Genomic DNA, 15,748 nt, shown 5'->3' with positions numbered 1-15,748 from the left:
TGAGTCCAGAGGCGGTTACTGGTTACTGAGTTCCCTTCAGGCTCTTCCGGGAGCTCAGACTTGGGTATGCATTTGGTTGCACCAACTATGATTCTCCACTATCCAAGGGGAAAAAAGGAATGAAGGAATGTGAACTGGCCACTATTAAAAGCTAGCATATGAAAGAAAACAGGAATCATACCTTTTCTCGTGGTTTTAATCTTTAAAGTGTGTGTGTGTCTCTGTGTGTGTGTATCAGAAGCCACAAAATCTCAGCTTGACAGACTGAACATTTTTGTCCACTTAGACTTAACATTGTGTACCTTTATTCAACTACAATGTGTTAATCAATACAATAGCAGAAATCAATCAATACAGTATATTACAGCTGAAACCACATTTTGTGTAATTCATATGTTCTGTAGTCTTGCATTTATATTTATTGATTTATGCCAGAGAAACTGTGCTATGGTAGTTAAAATAATGAATAAGGATTAAAGACACTCAGGTTCAAGTCCACCCTTAATCACTTAAGTCATTAGATAATTTTGGCCCAGTCATTTTTTCTCTGTCCAATGTAACCTCAGGGTTGTTGTGAAAAATACTGGAAGAGAGGGTGTTATATAGACCTGTGAATTCCTGGAGAACAAAACAGGATATACATCTAATAAATGCATATGCACATAGCACAACAATGTGCTAAGATATGCATATATATTTTTAAAAAGGAATCTTTAAAAATCATCCTGACACTTAAGTAGGTTTAATGATAAACTAACTTCCCTCAATGATGTATTAGTAAAACTGAAGTGCTATGCTAAGAACACATCTTTAAAAATGTGTCAGTTTGAGAATGAGTCCGGTTAAGAATTCCAATACTTTTAAAACTACAAAAGCAACAATAGAAATTGAACAGAAAATGTGAAATGTACTATACATATTTAGAGAAAATTAATACAATGTTTATTGATTGTCAAAATAAATAATTCATACTAAAAAAAAACCTGCAAGAAATACAATAATTCATAGAATGAAAACATTTTAAATATTTTTTTCTTTCCCTGCTGCTTCCTGTTAAGTAACTGTACTTCTATTAAGTAATTAGGTATTAATAAGCTTCATATTCCTACAAAGTATATAAAGTTGGCTTTGCACATGGTTACAGCTGCTAGGACACTTTATACTTCTCACTTGGAATTACACATAAACCTCTTTAGATGAATGACAGGAGGAGTATGCAGTGTTGCACAGTTTTAAATTGTCATACATCTTACACTAGTGAAAGACTTGGGCAGCCTATAAATTTAATAAATGAATGAATAAATAAAAAATGAAAGCAGTATCAACTCTGTATTTTTAAAAATAGTCCAATAATTTAACATGAAAACAATTTATGAATTACAATTCTACAGCTGGATATGTACCATATCCAAAGTGTGGCAGTCTCTTAACAGCCAATATCAAAACCATATATCACTGATAGGAAACTGCCAGCTAGGCTGGAAGGGGGGAAGTCAAACAGGGGCTTAGCTTTCGTGCAGCCACAAAAGGCATAAGCTTGTCTAAACCCAAGATCCACGAAGCCTCATTGGGTTGTTTCCAGGGAAAGGCAAGTGAGTCTGGGGAGATTCTTGTAATTTAGGTAGAGAACAATAAAGTTCTTTGTTTCAGCCATTTTTGAGCAGGTCTGGTTGCTTAGGCCTGACAATTAGAAGACAACTACAACTGGCATAAATCCTAAACAAACAAAAAAAGATTAAAGAAACAGATTTATAACAATTATTTTCATTTCAGATAGATTTGAATTTTTTTTACCTTTGGTTTATTACTTCTCTGCAAAACATCAAGAAGTTGCCGGCGAAATCCTTCCAATTGTGAGAGGCCAATCCTGAATGATAAAGAGTATCAGATGCAATGATGCAGGTTTAACTATTATGAGAATTATAAATAGAAAAGCAAAGAGAGATTTAATCAACTATAACTTACCCATGGTATAATATAAGGACAAAGTATATAAACACCCTGGTTTTCATCCATTATCCATAAGATTTAGATAATAAATACAGTATATTTAGATACTGTACACTACTAATAACCAAACAAGAGTTCAAAGGCTTAGCAAATAACACTTGCTTACTATTCTAATAGTAGGAATCTAAAACATACAGTTGACCAAATATATGCAGGAAGAGTTACTATGCTCTTTAGGGCATGAGTGACATTTTAGAGTTCACATTACAGGTGAACTAAGCAAGAAAATGAAACAGATCACTATTCATACTAGAAGATATAAACAGATTTCCTTTATGAGATTATGAACATACACATCAGTATTTTTCATTCACAGATTTCAGGTGTTACACAAATCAATGATAGGTATTAATATTTCTGCCTCTATTGGGAAAATGTTAAATGTGATTATTACTGATAATAATTTAATTCAATTTAATCTTCTTTTCTGTAGCCTTTCCTTCCTTCCAATATCCCGGATTTTTTGTAAGAGTCAAAAATAGTAATGTGGTCTTTGCCAATTTTTTGCTGGGAGGATTTGCTATACAATTTCCCCTTTGCACATCTCGTCTTCACTACAACTTCTATTGTAGTGAAGTTGCTTGCTCACCATCACTCATTGTCTGTTAACTAATGTTAGTACTAATGTTAACTGTTAACATAACCCTAACCCTAATATAACTGCTTGAGAACGATTGTTTCTGTGACTTTAAAAAAAATACTGTGCAAAGATTCATAACTGCTTTCTAGCTACAATGACAAGGAAACTAAAAAATAGCAAGTAACAGTGCACACATCTGAAATGAAATAACATTCAGGTAAGCAAGGAATGATAATATAGATAAAACAATAAATTGTAAACAACTATAAGATGACACAGCTCACATAATACAAAGATGCTAGACAGAAGGAAGATGACAACACTCAGAGATCAAGATAAAGTGTATAGATGGGAGATGGCACGGAAGATATAGCCAGGAGATAATTCACAGATGTAAGATGGCTCAGGAGAAGTGACCTGGGAGAAAGTACAAATGTATAAATGACAGTATAAATAACTAAGGAGGTGGTACATATTTGTGCATATTTCACCCTTTTCAGTAATAGAGGCAGCTGAGAAGTTAGGAAGGGTTATGTCAATGTATGTGGTACATTAAAGTACAGTATGTGTTTATGGAAAAGATACAGTAAAATGGGGAAAGATAGCTGAAAAAAAATGTCAAGGAAGAAGTATAAGAATGGTTGTTAAGTGGTAAAATTAAACTGATATTAACTGGAATAGAGACAAGGCATTATGGCTTAGTTATAAATACGTGAAAAATGAAATAAAGAATTCCAAATTAACTGACTTGCCTGGGAACAAGGTCTTTGCCTAGCACAACTGCCGTCACAAATTCTTTGGAGTACTCCATAGCATCCTCGCTGTAAGAAAAGGATACAAGAAAATGATGCCAATATTTAACTATGTAAAAAAAAAAAAAGTAAGCATAACAAGTAAGAAATCAATGCTCCAGATCAAGAGGCATGGTGATTCAGTAGCTTAACAAAGTTGGAGATGGTTTCTACTCCAATGGTTTTGAGTCCTAGCACCATGTAGCAGGGTAAGCTCTCGTCACTTGCCTCAGCTTCTGTACACCTAACAGTTGCGGTTGAGGCACTCATTTATGAGGCAGTTCCAGGGACAAGAAGGAATCTAGGATGCTGCAGCAGGAAAAGCAGCTCTCTTCCTTTCTGGTGCTAAACCAGCTTGACCTCCTGAGGTACACCTTGGGAAGCTACAACAGAACTGGTAAACTGGCAGCCAAACTACTACTCTGCAATAACACTGTGGTCTCCTGGCTACTGAGAAGGTGAAGATTTTGTGGGACTTTCAAATACAGACAGATCGTCATTTGGAACACAACACACCAGATATCACAATTGTCGAAAACCGAAATGTACAATTTATTGACATCGCGGTACCAGGAGATGCCAGAGACAAAGAAAAAGAACTGGAAAAAATGATGAAATACTGCGACCTCGCCATCGAAATTATGCGATTATGGATCAAACATGTAACAGTGATACCCATTGACATTGGGGCACTTGGTACTATGTCAAAGAATTTTATAAGATATATCAACAAATTGCAGCTTCCTGCAATAACACCAGCAGAACTGCAAAAAACTGCGCTACTCGGAACATTTTATATTTTAAGAAGGTATAGTACTTGGTTGATACCTAGGACGTTGGCAGCACCTGTATCAACCATTAGCACCAGTCACTGGTATTTGTGATGCATTTTTGAATGTTCAATTGACTGAGTTTCATGTTTAATGAACAAAGTATAATAATAATAATAATAATAGCCATAAATACCTGGGCAATACCAGTTATAAGATACACAGCTGGTATAGTTAACTGGACACAAGCTGATTTGGACATTTTGGACCGAAAAACCAGGAAACTAATGACAATGCATTACAGTTTACATCCACGTGGTGATACTGCCCCGAAAATCAGGTGGCAGAGGATTATTACAAGTGAAGCAAATAGTTGAAGAAGAAAAACATGCACTGGCTGATTATTTAAAAGAAAGTCAAGAACATCTATTAATCGAAGTAAAGAACAAAAATCTATTGAAGGTCCAACAGAAGAAACAAGAATATAGAAAAGATGTGATAAAATCAAGAATGGAGAGTTGGCAGAACAAAGCATTGCATGGCCAATTTCTGGAAAAAATAAAAGATAAAGTGGACAGTGAACAAACTTGGTTATCGTTAACAACAGGCACATTAAAGAAAGAAACAGAGTCATTAATCCTGGCTGCGCAAGAACAAGCTATCAGCACAAATGCTATTAAGGCCAAAATCGAGAAATCCTCTGATGATGCCAAATGCAAACTTTGCAAAGAAGCTGATGAAACTGTTGATCACATACTCAGCTGCTGTAAAAAAATCACACAGACTGATTATAAATTGTGGCACAATTCAGTAGCACAAATGATCCATTGGAATTTGTGCAAAAATTATAATATTAAAACAGCAACAAACTGGTGGGAACATAAGCCTGAAAAAGTCACCGAAAATCAGATGGTCAAGATCTTGTGGGATTTTCGCATATAAACGGACAAAATACTGGCTCATAATACATCAGACATCACACTGGTTGAGAAAAATAAGGTTACAATCATAGACATTGCAATACCAGGTGATAGCAGGGTCGACGAGAAGGAATATGAAAAAAATCGCAAAATACCAGGACTTAAAAATTGAAATTCAACGATTATGGCACAAACCAGCAGTGGTAATTCCAGTAGTAATGGCACACTGGGTGCTATTCCAAAAGCACTGGAATTACATTTAAAACAGTTAAAATTGACAAAATCACCAACAGTCAAATGCAAAAAGCCGCACTGCTTGGATCTGCACGCATATTACGAAAATAAGTTACGATGTCCTAGGCCCCTGGGTGGGGCCCGACTAGTAATCAATGCCAAATCCGCCAAAACAACTGGCCGCTGTGATACAATTCTGTTGTTGCGAATAATAATAATAATAATCACCTAAAAATGATGAATGGATGACAACTGGAAGGGCATTTTTGATCCAAAAAGTTAAAGAAAAAGGAAAGGATCCTGGAAACTATAGGCCAATCACCTGTTTGCCAACAACATACAAGCTCCCTACTGGTATCATTGCAAACCAAATTTATGGATACTTGGAAAGAAATAACTTGCTTCCTGTAGAATAGAAAGGATGCTGCAAAAATTCAAGAGGAACAAAGGACCAACTGCTGATTGACAAACTAATCCTAAAGGATTCAAAGAAAAGACGAACTAACCTGTTCATGGCTTGGATAGACTATAAGAAAGTATTTGATTCAGTTCCCCATAGCTGGATTAAGAAATGCCTGAAAATCTTTGGCATCAGCAGCAACATACAAAAATTCATGGAAACTTCAATGAACCTCTGGAAAACGAAGCTTATAGCTAATGAAGAAGTACTGGGTGAAGTAGAAATTAAACGAGGCATTTTCCAAGGCGATTCCCTTTCACCCCTACTTTTTATTCTCTCAATGCTACCACTGACAATCATTTTGAAGAAGATGAACTATGGATACGAACTTGCAAAGAAAGGACTGAAAATTTTGCACTTGGTATATATGGATGATTTGAAGCTGTTTGGTAAGACAAAAGCTGAACTGAATTTATTAATTAAAAGCACAAAAGAATTTAGCCAAGACATTGGTATGCAGTTTGGAATTGACAAATGTGCAACAATGGCAACTAAAGCAGGCAAGGTCATAGAAGATGATGGAATAGAACTTGAGATGAAGAAATGATAAAGGCAGTAAAACCAGAAGAAAGCTACAAGTACTTGGGGATTTTAGAGGCTCCTGACTTAATGCATAATAATGTCAAGGAATTAACTTCAGGCAAGTACATTCAATGAATTTGCAAGATATTAAAGTCCAAATTGAGTGGAGGAAACATCATAAAAGCCATAAATACCTGAGCTAAAACTGTGATCCGATACTTTGCAGGAATAATTGATTGGACCCAGATGGAGTTGGACAATTTAGACAGAAAAACAAGGAAGCTTATGACAATGAATCATGCTTTGCACCCTAAAAGTGATGTTGACCGATTATATCTACCAAGAGCAGAGGGTGGTTGAGGCCCCCAGAAGTAAAACAGACTGTGGAAGAAGAAAAACACAGCTTGGAAAAACACAGCTTGAATGATTATATCCAGAAAAGTAAAGAACCAATGATTAAGGAAGTAAATAAAGGAGACCTTTTAAAGACAACTAAGTCAAAAGCTGAATATAAGAAAGAAGTAATTGAGAAGCGAGCAGAAAATTGGAAAAACAAAGCTATCCATAGCCAATACTTGAAAAAAGCTGACCAAAAGCTAACTTGGAACTGGGAAAGTCAGTTGGCCCACCTGACATAACAATAGTTGAAAAGAAAAAAGTATGGTTCATTGACATTGCAATACCTGGAGATGCACGAATTGAAGATAAACAGCAAGAATAAATCACAAAGTACCGGGACTTGCAAATTGAAGTTGAGCAACTGTGGAAAAAGAAATCGTGTGTTGTCCCGAATGTATTGGAGCCCTTGGAGCAATACCTAAAGGGCTATTTGGAAATTTTAAATTTATCAGACTTGAACATTCTGATTCTACAAAAAACCACCCTACTTGGAACAGCTTATATCCTCCGACGTTACCTTAACAGTTCCTAGGTCCTTGGTTAGGACTCGAGCTGTTGAGCTACCAACCAGCCCCAAAGGCTGTGAATCTCACCAAAGATCATCATCATCATCATCATCATCATCATCATCATCATCATCATCATCATCATCATCATCAATAAATAAAGCTTTGAAAGCTTTGCCAAAAGTTTGGGTTTGAATGCAGTAAAAATCACTGGAAACACCAAGTTGACAAAGTTCTTGAAAATGAACAGGTTAAGATCCAAACAAGCAGATATCTGGCCCACAACATGTGTGACATCACTCTTGTGGAAAAGAAAAAAATCTGGTTCATTGATATTGCACTACCAGGTGATGCATGAATTGAAGAGAAACAGCCAGAAAAAAAACAAAATACCGTGATTTGCGAATTGAAATTGAACAATTGTGGAGAAAGAAATCAATGGTTATACTAATAGTAATAGGAGCCCTTGGAGTAATACTCAAAGGGCTGCCTAGACACATGGAAATTTTGCACTTCTTAGACCTGAATATTCTGACTTTGCAAAAAACCACTTAACTCAAAACTACTCATATATTCAGGTGATACTCTAACAGCATTTAGGTCCTTGGTTAGAATTTGAACTGTTTTGTTTTTACCAGTCCCAGACTGTGAATCAAATTGAAGATTAAATCAATAATAATAACAACGCTCCAGGTTTGTATTATTGATAATGTATTTCTATATCAAGAGAAAAGCAATTTGTGGATAATTAACATTATAGATAAAATTTACTCCTAGGAATCCCAGTAGATCAACTGTTTGCCAGTACACTAAGATAGGAATACCTAACAGAAATCACAAAAGAAAGCTAATAGAAACTTATGAGGTTACAGGAAAACGGAAAGTCAATGTTAAAATACTTTACACATAGGATTTTAGTATGACAGAAGATTTGTGGAGGGAGAATATATGTTCAGAAACCAAATCCATTAAAAAAATTAACTACCAAAGGCATTAGACTGGCTGATAAATAGGAAAGTACTAAGACTTAGTTGAAACACCAGATGAACTATTTGGCTCTGCCTTGTCTATTTGTTCTGAGCCATGTTCCAGCAAAAAATTGTTCCTTTCATCTTAGGATTTAACCAGAGGTAGGTATGACATATTAGCTAGCTTATGATACAACTTCGTGATGGACGAGAAAAATCAATTGTACTTGGCAAGGCTGTGGCAAATATAAATGGAAGATGATGGATAAGGTGAATGAACAGAATCAAAGAAAATTCTGCTAGAACAGAGGTGTCAAACTGGCGGTCTGTGGGCTGGATGCATCATGTGCAGGCCATGCCCACCCAGGCTCTACAAAGGCAAGAAACGTTGCAATACACCATGTGACATCATGTGATGCAATCAAGTTTGACACCTGTGTGCTAGAATGACTTTGCAAGAGCAGGGGATTATCACCAGAGACAGGTTGCTGGGTCCTTGATGATATGATATTACCTAATGAAGTAATTGACATGTAGCATAAAAATCCTCCTACCAACAGGGGAGTTTAAAAAGTCAGTATCTATCCTTAAAACTGTAAATAAAACCTTGAAACTATTTCCCCAAAGTTTGATGAGATCTCAGAGGTAGTGTCACTTCTTGTGATCTTGGTGCTATCCCTCTGCTGATGCATCCTAGGAATGCATTGTCTTTTTTGACAACTGCAGCTCATTGCTGGCTCATATGTTACAGCTCTGTATTCTCTTATTTTCTAAATATACTGGAGATACCTACCTTAAAAGCCCACCTGGTGGAGAATAAGCAAAGCACTTTAGAGATGGATACTGTGGACGTAGTAGAAAGGACAAAATGGCTGCTGTGCCCGCTCCTAAGGAATGGCCAACTACAATTAGGCCATAATGTTTTGTTCCTCTGCCCTACAAAACAAAAGCCTTTTAGATATTTGAAGGATTAAGGCATTTCCATCTATTTATGCAGTTATCTGCCATCTTTTTAAACAATTTCTCTCAAACCAGTGTAAAATGTATGTTTTAATTAGCATTTTTCTTAAAACACTATTTAATTATACCATTCTGATAGTAACAAATTGCAATGTAACATTAAAGAATGAAAAAGTAGGGAATAAAAAAAAAGTGGCATTCAGTTTTTTAAAATTAAATAGAAAACCAAATAAAATAAATATATAGTTTCTTCCAAAAGCCAATGAGAAACTTCCAAACGTTCACAAATAAAATCCCTTAATCTTTGCAAACATAAACCGTAGTCTTCTAATAAATTTGCTACAATTGCTCCTAGTTTTTTCTTTAAAATACATAAATTGATTTCAAATCTTACGAAGTTTAAGTAAATTTAAATAAATTTAATCATTACTCTGAATTAAAATGATTTTTTTTCAATAACTATTACTCAACTTTATAGGGGGAAAACTTGTTTTCAGATGATGTTTTTGAATTTTACTGGCAAATGTTTTCTAATAGCAAATGAAAAAGGACTGTTCAGGGTTGCACAAAAGCCATTTGCAGGCAACTGATCACTTTCTCATTTTCTAAACAGCATAGTTAGCATGAATGAGAAATCACATTGTTTGGGAGATGGATACTTGTGAAGGCTTCTAATATTTTAATAAGTGATTAATACATTTTACTTTATTTTTAGCATCGGAATAAGGAACCTTTTCATCAAATTTTAGTGGTTTCAATTAATTAATTTGAAAAAGTATGTTTGATGAATGAAATTAATGTCAGCAATATTTTAAAATTTATAAATGTTTTTTAAATGAATTTTTAAATCTTTAAAAAGATTCTTTCAAGGAATTGTTTTTTAAAATAGTGGAAAATGCTGGATGTTTTTAATTTGTAGCAGTATTTCAAATACTTTGGACATAGTGTTCAATAGTTAATAGAAAAACATAGAGGTATGACTCTACTTTCTGAACATAAACAAAAACTTACTAAATCACGCCCAAAAGCCTGAGACAACACCATCTCCTGCTCCAGTTTCTTTTTTATATACTCAGCAGATAGCACCATCCCCTAAAAAGAAACAACAAAGAAAACATAAAATGTGAGTTTTAACCAAGTTGAGCACTATGCACCAGCATTTTAAAAATTAGGTATTAATTCAAGTGACCGAGGCAATGTGACTCTTTCCTTCTTCAGTAAAATGGGAAATCCAATGTTGATAAGGGATCAAAGAGACATGTTACATTGAGCACCACTTCTAAAGCTTAGTAGCTTATACTAGTTTGAGGAACTCAGATTTCTTGGACTTCCCTATAGTTTGAATCAATGGGAAATGAACCTGGGAGAAACAGAGATACTTTGATTAAATAGTTTCAGTTCCGATCCAAACCCTAGCCTGTCACAATTTTGTCACTCATTGCCACTGTATTCATGTTTTCTACATTTTAATTTGCATTCTTTTTTAATTATTCTACTTTTATGGTATACAATTTGTTCAGTGCCCGATGCCCACTGAAGATGATACATATGTGTTGAGATAAATGAAAAATAAGGTATCATGGGCAGAACTATAGCTAAAGCTTTTTCTATTAGTAAGCAGAGCAACTTAGAGACAAACTCCTTTACCCAGATGGAGAAGCACTCTGCCTCTTCCTAATCCTCTCTGACACCTATCTATATGGCACAATGTTGCACTGCAATATTTATTACAGTTTATTAAAGTATGCTTGTATAGTATGTTACTGAGACTGTCAGGGACTCCAGAGAGTTTACAACAATATAGAAGAGGTGTCAAAATGGATTTTTTTGTGGGCCAGATCAGCATTATTCTCCATCGCGGGCTGGCCGAGGGGTGGGGGGGGGGAACGCCTCGTGCAGCACCCTGCCAGCCAAAACAGGGGGAGTGCCCCATTTTGGCCAGCAGGATGTCACAGAAGGCCATCCAGTCTGAAAAAGGAGTGTGATGGGGGCGGCTGCACAGCCCCCGCCCCATTTTGGCTACCAGAGGCATTGTGGGCTAGTCCTTTTCTATTTCCAGGTCAGCCCCATGGACCAGATTTAAGTATCCTGCAGGCCGCATCTGGTCTGTGGGCCTTGAGTTTGACACCCCTGATTTAGAACAATTAAAAATCTACAGTTGTGTATGAACAAAATATTTACAGTAAGAATTGCAGTAATTTAAGATACTCCAACACAATTCTGGTAATGCTACAGACTAAATTAAAATATAGCTATTTTCAGTAAACCATCCGAATAATCAGAAAAAAATCCTAATCCCAATAATTGTTCTAATTGTATCTGTGTTCCACCATTATCTGGGGCCAGTTCAACTAATGAGAAGCAGTTCCATAGGTCTAAGACGCTGGTAAAAAAAAACAGCAACACCAGCATTGGCCTAGGATGAAAGTGAACCCAGCAAATGTACAATCAGTGAGATGCAGAAGTGTAATGGGATATGATTTTGTTGTAAGGTCTGTTGGTTACATTTATTTTGTTTATATGGAGTATTATTGTAAGACAGTTAGAATTATTATGCATAAAATGGGCATCTACATTTGCTAGATAAAAAGCCTCAATGTTTTCACTTCATGAAATTGGGACACAATACATCTCTTGGCATGAATATATTGGTTCAATAAATTATGGCTGGTAAGGCAGTCCTCCATAATGTTAAACCATTAAAGGCTTTGTCAATTTAAATCAGCACTATTGATTGTACCCAAAAATTTGTTAACAAGTAAAACAGATCTTGAAGAGGTGTACAGCATGTAGAGACCAATACTTGGACCATTGCATTCATGACCTGTTAAAGTTTCTGTGTGCTAATCAAAATTGTCTTGCCCCTATGGGACAGGCTCACCCCACCCATGCCAATAGAGGAGGCATTCTGCAGATCTTGTCAGTCAAGGAATTCTAGTTGGCAGGGTCCAGGCGAAGAGCCTCTTGTGGCCCCAGTCCTTTGGAACATCTTATCCCCTGAGATTGGCTCTGTAGTTAATTTGGTTGGCTTGGCGGTGGTTGGATCAGCTAATAGCAGCTCCTATCTTCCTCGTGCTCCTTTCCTTCCCATCTTTTAGTTATTATCTGTATTTCATTGTGATTTTATACAGTGGTGTATATATATTTATGGTTTCATTTTGATGTTGTATTGCTGCCCAGATTTGCCTTGCAGAGAGAGGGGCAGCAAACACCTTTAATAAATGAATAAATAAAATATATTGAATTATTTATTCTCAGTGTAATTTAGGAATATTAGGAATGGTATTTAAAACTGGAAAGTTAGGTAGTTAACTTGGAAGCTGCCTGTTAATAATGGCAAAAATAAGAAAGAAAGAATGGCTGTACTCTGAAAAAGGAATTGACAGCTGTTATAATTCAAATGGTGAATGTTACTTTTTGCATCTATAAAATGGTAACTAAAAAAAATATATAAATCCTTTCTGTATCCTTCAAAAGGATTTATGTGGTGATAGCAAGGCCTTCCACAGGGTAAGGAGAAGGGTTGGAGATAGCTATAGCAGAATACACTTAGCAGATGGAATCAATTATCAAGACATAGGAATGCACTGGCTGGCATAAGAATGTCAAATTCCAAAGATGGAAAAAGTAATTTAAGATTTGTGTGAGTGCATTCAGCAGATGTCACTTGAAATGGTGCTTTGTAATTGCTTTTACATAATCCTTTCAGATTTACTGACTATGGATCAGAGGTCAGCAGATCTGAAAAATCTGTATTATTTTTTAAAAGAACCTGGTTATGGGTACTGGTAACCTACTGGCATCTGCAGATTCCTGGATTTAAAAAAAAATCCGAATGATGTTAAAATATTTGAACTTAATGAAACTCAAAGCCCTTCTACTCAAAATCCGTTTTTGTAATCCCTCCCGTTGCTTTCAGCACTGTCATTCAAGATGGGAAAAAACTTTATTTGGCGTAAAAAGTTCTTGCTGAGCCATCACAAATCATCCAGAAAAACAAAGCAGTTCCTACTTACACTTGTACTGTCAAACATTTTATCATTTGTAAACTAGTTGTACATGTTTGCTTTTCTTACCTCAGGCTTTTATAATTTTTGACTTAGTTTTTCTTAATCTTTTAATACAATAATGTTTATTTTCCATAATCCAAGGTAATAAAGGTATGTCTAATTATCAATATATAATAAATATCAATATATAATAAAATATTCTACACTCCTTGAATCTTTAAAATTGTCTTCTGTTACAGAATTACGCACTCTACATGGGGCTGCCCTTGAAGAGTGTTCGAAGACTTCAGTTAGTCCAGAACGCAGCCGCGCGAGCGATTGTGGGTGCACCTGGGTACACTCACGTTACACCTATCCTCCGCGAGCTGCACTGGCTACCCATTGGTCTCCGGACACGCTTCAAGGTGCTAGTCATTACTTATAAAGCCCTACATGGCATCGGACCTGGGTACCTGAGAGACCGCCTCCTGCCAATTACCTCCCAAAGACCGATCCGATCACACAGACTAGGCCTTCTCTGGATTCCATCAGCCAGCCAATGTCGGCTGGCGACCCCCCGGGGGAGAGCCTTCTCTGTTGCAGCTCCGGCCCTCTGGAATGAGCTCCCCGTGGAGATCCGGACCCTTACTACCCTCCCGGCTTTCCGTAAGGCCACTAAGTCCTGGCTGCTCCGGCAGGCCGGGGGCTGTTGAAGTATCCAGCCCCACGGTAACTATGTATGTTGTTGTATTTTAAATTGTTGTCTGTCTTATTTATCCCCTTCCCCTTTTTATTGTAAGCCGCCCGGAGTCCTCCGGGAGTGGGCGGCATACAAGACCAATAAACTCAACTCAACTCAACTCAGAATTGCATTTCATATTCCATCAGCTTTGTGGGATTATCACCAGGTTTTGTTTCTTTAACTGCCAGTTGTTTTTGGGGAGGACACCAATTTGAATGAAAGTTTCAACAGCTTTTTATACCTTTTTCAGTACCAACAGATTGCATACTGTGGCTTTCATACAAGGATTAAAAATAATCTTAAATTATATATTCCAAGATAAATTTTAAAAGAATTATTTGAAAGTATGGTGTATATATTAACCAACTAAAATCAAAAGCATTCTATAAATACCTTGTGTCCAAGCCATGTTCCGTGATGACCCTCCACAGGGAGGCGCTCAGCATCTCCAGTCAAATCAGTCAAAGCATCCTTTGGGGTGAAGAAAAAAGACTCCATGATATATGAGGCTTAGACATTGTTACAAATCTTATTAATACATTTGCACATTAGCAGATTTCTAGGTTCAGAGCATGAAACAATCACACGGTGACTGAAGTAAACAAGAAAAAAAAATACCTTTGGTGATAAAGTTCCTCGAATGCTAATGACTACTTTCTTCTTTTCATGATCTACAGCCACGTAGAAGGGAGTTTCATAAACCTAAAAGTAATGAAATATAGTGCAATAGTTAGTGTTTGTAGTGCTGCCTTCAAGTTAGTGCTGACTCCTTGGACAACTTCCTGCAGCTTTCTTGGCAAGGTTTGGAAGTGATTTGCCACTGCCTTCTTCCTTGACCAAGATTATCTAGCATATCTTTGTTCCTAAAATGGAAATAGAACTCATAGTCTCCCAGTTTCTAGCCCATTGCCTTAAGGACTACACCAAACTTGTTCTTTCTATTTAGTCTTACCTAAATGCCAAGCATTTTCTTTCCTAATCAACTCCTCGTAGAAAAGCAACATTTTTGAGCTAATTCTAACAGGAATTTATAATTTCACATCTGAAAAGTGAATTCTGATGTTTCAGCTCCATTATTTTGTCACATGTAGAAAATTGTCTCTTTATTGTCAAACACATAGTCTTACAATGATGATATATATTGGGGATGACATAGGAGGGAATGTAGAACTGAAAGAAACGATGGTAGGGTTGGGCCAAAGCCATGGGACTACAAGATTTTTTGATACCCCGTTTTCACTTTTTGGCACCTGTTTTTTCTCTCCAAAACAGTAAACGCAGAAAAGCAATCAACAATGCTTATCAGATCTTCAAAATGATCTCTTACCTAAAGGGGTTGAAAGCTACTTTCCTATTCCTGCCTCAGCACATTTCTCCAAAACACTTTAGCAGTCTTCTCCAGCACAAGTTATTTTTCAAACAACCCTTACCGCATCATGACACGAAGTGTACACAATGTCCACAGAAGTCATGTTTTCATCAAGGAAATGGCGTCGAATTGCAATAGCATTGCAGCCACAGCAGTTATCTTCCTCAATGGTGACACCAGGTGCATAACGGGGCCGAGTAGTGCAGAGGCAACAGCAACTTTAAAAGAAAGCATAATCATTATAATATGGAAAGAAAAAACATCTTCTTTCTAGACAAAATTCCACTTTAGCGTTTCATAAGAAAGTTCTAAAACTATTAGACTGCAATTGTCCAAAATTGTCATCCTTTTCTCATTATCCCGGAAGTCAGCTTTAATGGCAAATTCTTCTAATCCTTTCAACACTTCTAGCTTGAACACTTGAATAAATAAATGCTCATCTCAGCTATTAGTAAATTAAAGGTCAAGATTCCCCATATATGTATATATTTAAAAAAGAATGAGACAAAGGATTTCTACTGAAGATAG

At 36.4% G+C, this 15,748-nt stretch overlaps 1 protein-coding gene across 4 annotated transcripts in view; it reads right to left on the bottom strand.

The window, feature by feature from the left end:
* Window positions 1-15,748, bottom strand: part of DAGLA (diacylglycerol lipase alpha) — a 115,948-nt gene that overhangs the window by 11,345 nt on the left and 88,855 nt on the right. For all 4 annotated transcript variants that reach the window (XM_087715091.1, XM_087715111.1, XM_087715105.1 and 1 more), the window contains 8 exons: window positions 15,282-15,438; window positions 14,470-14,553; window positions 14,245-14,322; window positions 10,132-10,212; window positions 8,954-9,096; window positions 3,343-3,411; window positions 1,795-1,867; window positions 1-98 (listed from right to left, as the gene is read on the bottom strand). The exon at window positions 1-98 is cut by the window's left edge and continues 99 nt beyond it. In XM_087715091.1, coding sequence (XP_087571217.1) covers window positions 1-98; window positions 1,795-1,867; window positions 3,343-3,411; window positions 8,954-9,096; window positions 10,132-10,212; window positions 14,245-14,322; window positions 14,470-14,553; window positions 15,282-15,438 — 783 coding nt within the window. The remainder of the gene's footprint in view (window positions 99-1,794; window positions 1,868-3,342; window positions 3,412-8,953; window positions 9,097-10,131; window positions 10,213-14,244; window positions 14,323-14,469; window positions 14,554-15,281; window positions 15,439-15,748) is intronic.

This window comes from Thamnophis sirtalis, unplaced genomic scaffold, assembly GCF_051295495.1.
Source record: "Thamnophis sirtalis isolate CommonGarterSnake01/CBP01778 unplaced genomic scaffold, rThaSir2_p1.2 scaffold_1, whole genome shotgun sequence".
Lineage (NCBI taxonomy): Eukaryota > Metazoa > Chordata > Lepidosauria > Squamata > Natricidae > Thamnophis > Thamnophis sirtalis.
Note: the sequence above shows the minus strand (reverse complement) of the source record. Positions and strands in the feature narration are given on the sequence as shown.